Source organism: Centruroides vittatus, unplaced genomic scaffold (assembly GCF_030686945.1).
Source record: "Centruroides vittatus isolate TY-2023 unplaced genomic scaffold, ASM3068694v2 contig_786, whole genome shotgun sequence".
NCBI classification, from domain to species: domain Eukaryota; kingdom Metazoa; phylum Arthropoda; class Arachnida; order Scorpiones; family Buthidae; genus Centruroides; species Centruroides vittatus.
In genome coordinates, this window is record NW_027122506.1 from 308,656 (window position 1) to 316,668 (window position 8,013).

General features: G+C 28.0%; 1 protein-coding gene across 1 annotated transcript; it reads right to left on the reverse strand.

The window, feature by feature from the left end:
- Positions 1-3,429: 3,429 nt before the first annotated feature.
- LOC136981641 (probable G-protein coupled receptor B0563.6) lies at positions 3,430-6,090 on the reverse strand. The gene is made up of 2 exons (XM_067277972.1): positions 5,909-6,090; positions 3,430-4,494 (listed from the first exon to the last, which is right to left on the reverse strand). Exon 2 carries the CDS (start codon positions 4,492-4,494, stop codon positions 3,475-3,477), a length of 1,020 nt encoding a protein of 339 aa, XP_067134073.1. The 5' UTR covers positions 5,909-6,090; the 3' UTR covers positions 3,430-3,474.
- Positions 6,091-8,013: the final 1,923 nt, after the last annotated feature.

An 8,013-nucleotide genomic window follows, 5' to 3' on the forward strand; every position in this document is an offset into this window, starting at 1 on the left:
TAAAATTTGTAAAATTGTGGGATAAACTTCACGAAGAATCTTAATTTATTACAAAATATGTTTTAAATATTTATTATTTTCTAAAATAAAGTAGTATTGTGAAGTAGCAGCAACGTAATAACGATTTGTTGGTATAGTGCACGTTTTTACGTCAATTTGACGTCATTACGTCAGTTTTATAATGAAAACTTCGAAACTATGACGTCAAATTTACGTAAAAATGTGGACTGTCCCAACCAATCAACAGACTTTAATTATATAGAACTGTTCCGCGCTCAGAAAGTTCGTAGCGCCATCTGAATTATTTTTTTTTATTTATAAATTTTGACATTAAATTTTTTTTTATTTTAAAGTTACTTAAAATTATTCGACAAGTTTCTAAAAGTGTTTTATACATCAAAAATAAAATTTAAAAAATAAATTTAGTGATAAATAGCGTTATTTCGTATATAAATATTTTTTTAGTTCCATTTTTTATACAGTTCTAATGGATATTTGATATGTTTTGTTTGCATTAAAAATATAATTTGTTTATATAATTATTATTTTAAAAGTATTTTAAACAAAAAATAAAGCTTAAATTCAAATTTATAATAAATTTTTATTTGCTTGTAGGAAATTTAATAATTTCTTTTAAATGACGTCATTATTTTCTAACCAATTACATGGTATTTTATGTACAATATCGGCTATACATTACTTTAACGGAATTGATGTCCAAAAAAATAATTTGATATTTAAGTATTCGTTCAATTAATAAATAATTTTTATGATATTATTAAATAACAACATTAAAATCAAGATAATTTAATTATAATCGTTTTTTTTATATGCCTGCCACAAGAGTTTACTATCACGCGATGTTATCGACTATTCTATTGGATGTTGTTAATGTTTCATACAACGTCATATTTATGAAATGACGTTTTTCAAAATTATATATGAAAATTTGAAGCTCTATCGGAAGAAAATTTCGTTTGTCACTTCTAAATTAATAATAGAATTTTATTATTGAATGTATTATCATCGTTCCATATAGATTAAAATTGTTATTTTTTAAAATAGAAAATCAAGTGGCGTCCTCTAGTGGTTAAAAATTAAAGTTAATTATAATTTCAAATCATATTTGTAAGAAAAAAATATGTTTAAAAAATTTATGAAATTTTAATATTTTATTTTATTTTTTAGATTCTAGAGTAATAAAAAATGTTTTAAAAAATATACGGTATTAAATTTTAAAACTTTATAACGAAAATAAAATAATAATATATCAACAATAATACACAAACACCTAATTACTTGCTGAGCTTGCTTATATCTTTATTTTCAAACGTTTTCAACCTAGTTATTATAGGTCATCCTCAGGAAAAATTTATTCCATTTTCACATTCGAATATATAGCCTTCGATAATAATATAATATAATTCTTAATAATATATCAGAATTTTTGAAGAAATTCATTTCAGAAACTTGTTTCATTTCAAATTACAATTTAATATGCTTAAAACGAAATTAGATTACTTTAAAATTAATTATAAATCATTAAAAGTTATAGTCGCCGCTTATTGTAATCACTTTGGGACACGCCTAAATCGATAACATTATGCGGCCCGGATGGCCGAAGCGGTTAACCGGGATCCAGAATAGAATCCAAGCGTTTAAAAACCTTTAGAAATTGTTTATGAGTGGTATATTCTGAATATTTCGGCCCCTTTTCTCATTACCCACTAACCCCATTGCGGGTCTGGACGAATTCACACGATTAAAAATCCCACTAACACTGTGTGAATGAATAAATAAAATTACAATTAGAGGAAATTCTGTTTTATTTATTTATTATTATTTTTAAACTCTTTGCCGTTTGGACAATAAGAGGGTCTTTTTTTCAAGCCTATTGCTGGATCGGCCTGGTCCACAATGGTGAGAGACGGGCCCGACATATCCGGGACAGACAGTCCTGGGGAGAGCTCTGAATCAAGCTGAAACCATAACTATTAGGCCATTCATCCTTAAAAGGAAAATATGGTTTCATTGACATGTTGAAACAATTTAAAAATCTATAACTTGAAGATTAATCAGTTAAAATAAATAATTTATCCAATATTGTCTATCTGCTACAACTTCAACAACAGTTAGCAGCATTGCCAAATTGCGACAATTAAACTATTGGATTGCCAACAAATCTTATAATATAATCGAGATGGGTTGATAATAATAATAATAATAATAAGCGCAGAGCCCAAACGGTTAGGAGTTGAAAGTTGAAATTTGGAACACAGGGCACGTCACAAGAATGTACACTAAGAAGGGATTTTTCGGAATTCCCCCGCGGAGGAGAGGAATAGGATTAAGGCTTATCCTAAAGAACTCAGCTTCTACTGTACTATTTTAGATGAAATTTTATACTTTTAACTGCATTTTAGTAGGGTACCACGTGGGGATGAAAGAAGTGTATTCCTTAATAATGGAAGTGTTAAGAGAAAGCGATGTGCAAGATTTACAGGCGGAGATGCAATTTTTTGCGTTTTTGCGGGAAATCGAACATATTTTTAGACCCATCTAAAATTTTTCTAATTAGTCTGGAAACAGGAGGGACCCAATTCTTGCATTCTGTGAAAACGGGTAAGATTGGCTATAATGTAATAATTTTAATTTTCACTATCGTTACTTTATGCCTGAGCAATGCCGGGCTTATCTGCTAGTTACAAATAAAGCACTGGTTAAGACCTATAACAATATCTTATAACCATTTTATGTTATCAGCCACATATTGAGACTGGTAACACGAAAATAAAGCATAAAAAAGGCCAATTTGCCCGAAGACAACGATAACAATATCCAAACTAATGATTACAATAAGCGAAATATATTACACAAAAATTATCCATAAGATATGTTACGCGTGGGATTGTTTAAAAAACGTTACATATTGCTAAGGTCTGGATCCTTGGGTAACAGAATAAATCAGTTTTGTATCTAAAGCGTTACATAGCGTACCGTAGTGTTTATGTCATTGCTTTGTACGTTACACATGTAATTAATAAAATAAAATAGCGTTTAACACTTCGTGCTTAGTACAATTAGAGGGATTGACCGAAGATATGCGTTACGTAATTTTGGGGTAGATACATGCAACAGTGTTATAGAGAGTTACAGGGTTGAATAATAGTTGGAAAATAACGTTACGTAATTTATGGACGATCCCATAGGATACGGTGTCATCATCGAGGCAGATTTTCATTAGCATTTTGCATTATTCTTTCTTTTCAATTAATATTTTTCCTAAGCATTTTAATTACAGTTCCTTTCTCTGTAATAGGTCTAGTATCAATTGGTATTGATGATTCCACTACGAGAATGAATCTGCAAACTGCAAATATGGCGCCATCAATGAGAAAAATTTACATTATTTCTTCTTTGAAGTTAGTATTTCATTTAAAAATTTTATTTGCGTTTCTGTGTTCCGCATTGGTATCAACTCACATTACTGACTCTGTTACGAGAATGGAACTTCAAATCAAATGCAGCTCTTCTGAAATCTCTAGAAGATGCTAAATAAGTAACAAATGACAATGAACCATTACTAATTTCTAGAAGATTTGCAATAGTTCTAAATACTTGAAAATCATAATTCTTCTGTAAACTGTCTCTCGTAATAACGACCAAAATGGCAGCTGGTGTATTACATATAAAGAACATAAGGGACATCCCACAAAGTAAAAACATCAATCTTCTTTCCTCTTCTTTAAGTCGGTCCGAAGAATTTGTTTTGCTCAATTTAAGCCTTTTATTTAATATTTTTCTATATTCAACAACAATTTTTAGATTTAGAGTTGCTATCAGCAATGTCGGACCAATTCGAAATATAGACTGCAACACTAAGAGGTACAGTTGATAGAAGGTGGCATTTCTGGTATTATCATCATCACGAAAGTAATACAACGTTACGTTAGAAGAATTATAATCATATTGTATATAAAAATTAAGTGTATAAGGCACGTGGAAGAGTACGGTAAATACAGGAATAAGAATAATAACAATTAAAATTCGCTTTCTATTGTTTTCCTGAAGGACCTTCAATGGCTCACAGATTGAGATGTATCTTTCTATGGTCAATGCTGTGACGTATAGAGAACTGTTGCCTACTAGAGAGTTTACAAAGAGCAGTTGTAATTTTGCAAAGTAGAAAACAATGTAATAATTATTCCATTCTTCGTCTGGTGTTAAATTCTGTATTGTGAATGGTATAATTGTTAAGAGTAGTAGTAAATCGGAGACAGATCTTGCTTTGATAAACATGTACGGAGTCTTATTCAATGATGGCTTACTTAATGTGATTATGTTTAGGATATTGCTGATTATACCGAATGATACTATGGCCGGTATGATAAAACCATAAGAGATTTCAAATAATTGGTTGATATCCGATCCTGTATCAGAAGTTACATTTGAAATAATTTCTTGAAGAGTTTCATTGATGCTGTTAATATCCATCTGAAAAGAAAATATAATAAAATAATTCTGTTTATATTGAAGCATAAAAACTATATTTTTATATTAGAATAGAGGTTTGTCTTTGACCAGATGTTAGGCAACTCCATTGTGTGTCTGACTGATTCAGCTCGAGTGCTTGCATGGGGGTAGAGTGCCATAAAAAAAAAAAAAAAAAAAAAAAAAAAAAAAAATACATAGAATCTTCCTTTATTAATTAAAAGCAGTCTTAAAGATTTTCTGTTAGTAAAAGTAACATTAATTTATAGAGATATGAACCCTTTTCTTTTGGGTAAACTTTCCTTCTCGATGGTCCTGGTCTGAACCCACGATAGCATGTAAAAGGCATTTTATTGATTTTGATGCGAAATTATATTAGAATTTATATGTATTTGTCAATTATTTAAAAATTTATATTATCATCGTGTTAATCGACCGTATAGAGTACGTACAGTACATGTACCGTTCATCACGAAATGTATATTCAATAATAGATTTATGCCACTTATTCATATAGTTTGACACTGTTAAGTTTCCTTCTAAGGTTATTTAATTAGAAAATAAATATAACTTATTCACACTAATCGATTTTTCGTAAATTTTAGAATTTAGTAATTTAATTATTATTTTGTAGAGTGAACGTCCATTAATTACGTGTACAAGTTTAATGGGGAGAAAGGTCTCGGAAAGTACATTATTGTACACAATGGGAAAGAAGAGGTCGAAGTATTATCTACGTGGACTTTAGTGGCACACGAATTTGTTCTTACAAGCCTACTTACTAGTCGTACGAATGTTTGCAGAATTTTTTAAAATCATTTCTTCAATGTGAAAAGGCCCATAAACTATTGTATACGTAATTAAGGGGGTTGCCAAAAGCACACTATTGTAAATAGGAAGGGGGGAATGAAAAGTGGCTGAAAAACTTTAGACGTAATTAACGAATGGCCAACTAGTTAAAGTTACAGCTTATCCTCTAGAGGACCCGGAATCGAATCAGGACGGACGGAATAAAGAAAACTACAGGAATATTTCGGGGTGTGTTCCATCCGGATATGTCAGATCGTCCCTCACCATCCGACCTCACTAGTAGTCCTGGCCGAATCCATAATGGACTTGCTAAAAAAAAGGTCCTCTTGTAAAAAAGGTCTACAGGACAGAGTTAAAGAACGGGTGGCCCAAATATAATTCAAAAGTATTTTATGCGCTAGATACACGTAATAAATCGTATACGTAATACGTAAAATGATTGTTAGGATGAATCATTGGCATACATTAAAATCAAGGATTAAAGTATAATCATACGCGAAGGCCTTCTGCATAAAGTTACAGATTTTAAATTTAAAAATAATTGTATAAAACTATAGTTAAAATCTATAAAAGTAACTTACGTATTATTTAAAAAATATTTACTTACTTTCTACGTAAACACCATGGAATGATGTACAGAGATAGGCGCATTAGAGCGTACAGCGATGATACCTGTACTGTAAAGTCTTCTGTAAACGTTTACAAGTTATTAAAATTCTTATTAATTTTATTATTCGGGATTATAGGTCAATAAATTTCTCAATTGTCTATCACAGGATGAACTAAAATTTATAAATGTAAAAATAATTTTTGATCATTACTTTTTCCTGTAGCTTCTAAATGTGTTTAAAGATTTGCTGATTAACTATTGTGACATAGAGGTTTGCTGATGCATTATATTGCTATAATTGTGTGGTAACTTGAATATTAACGAATAAATATTTACTTTTATTAAATATTTTATACATAAATATATATATTTTTAAAAATACAGTGACTAATAAACAGTAAAACAACTAAAAATATAAAATATTTATTGTACATTATATTGTATATTAAATACAGTAAAACCTGCGAAGAGCGGCCATCGAGAAAAATATAAAAAATGGCCGTCATTGAAGGCTCGACTGTATTTATTATATATAATTTATACCATAGTAATACTGTATTCAGAGCCATCTTTGCGGCCCATTTTGCCCTTTTTTTTTGAATAAAATACCTTACTACTTTATTAATAACACGCAGTCTTAAAGATAATATTTCTTGTAGTAAAAACAACATTAATTTATAGGGGTAGGAACCACTAAGGGCCCCTAAATTTCTTCCTGGTTTGGGGAAAAATCCCCAGCTCTCCCCTCTCACCGGCCCTGACTGTATATTATACGTAACAGAAGTTGCCGATCATCTTCGCTTGTAGAATTCTTTCTGTACCGAAACAAAATAATAATAATCAGTAAGAAAGAGGAATTATAAGGTATATTTTACTAAAATTTAAATTTTAATATTATTATTTTTTAAATTATATTTTAAAATTAAATTCGTTCGCCGACTCCCAACCCTTCTCTAGTAATTTATCGACCCTCCAGACAAATCGATTGACTCTTTTAAAGTCGTTTTATCGGGGTCCTGATATGTATTAATATATAATATAACAATGTATGAATTTATAATGATAATTTCATTTAAAAAGTAAACAAATAAAATATATATATTTTAAAAATGAATTAATTAAATGAAACATTTTATTAATTAAAATGTTTAAGAAATATAAATTAATATTCTAATTAAATATAAAAACATTTAAAAAATTCTTTCAAATGTATTTATAATTTGAAAAGTTCTTTTATTTTTTAACTTTTTTTTATTCTTGTTAATTAATGTAGTACATTAAACAGGTTGCCAATTCATTAAAAATGATTTTTAAAATATTTTTAAAATACTTCTGGATTATATTTTTATTTATTAAAATTAAATAATATTTGATTTTAGTTAGAAAAAAAATAAATTAAATTAATTTTTTATTAAATGAAATAAAACATTTATACAGAAAATTTAGTTAAGATTTTTCATACGAGAGGGCGATACAAGTAACTAAAAACACGTAAATCTAATTAAATATTTTATTATTTTAATACATTATTATTATTATTTATCGAGTTTTGGTCATTGATTTAAAATATTTAATATTTTAAAACATAACTAATTAAAACTTGAGTATTTAACTATTTAAATACCGTTAGATGACGCATATAAGTCAACAACGGCCTCTAGTGAAAAAGAAAAAAATAAAAATAATAAAAGATTTTTTTTTACAGTCGATTCCAAATAATATCTACAAATTAAAATATTTTAATATTATAATATTTACGTAATGAATTATTTCATTATATTTAATAACTACTTATTAAATTTTGCTCATCGCATTTTAATATCAGATATTTAATAATGTAATGTTAGAAAGTTTGAACTTTCTGTTAATAAAATCTACACATTTTTTATTTGTTTAATTATCAATAAATTCATTAAAAGATATTAAAATTTAATTTTTAAAGCCACTTATAACATATTTTAGACATTTTTTTTAACGTTTAAAACATTCAAGCCGCGATTTAAAAAATGATCACAAAAATAAATAAAATAGTAAAAATTGTGTAAATTTAAATATTTTAAGGCTAACTTTTATAAAAATTTTAAATTAAGTTAAATTTATTG

Coding starts and splice junctions, on each gene's coding strand:
- LOC136981641 (XM_067277972.1), bottom strand. CDS start 4,494: ATGGATATTAACAGCATCAATGAAACTCTTCAAGAAATTATTTCAAAT.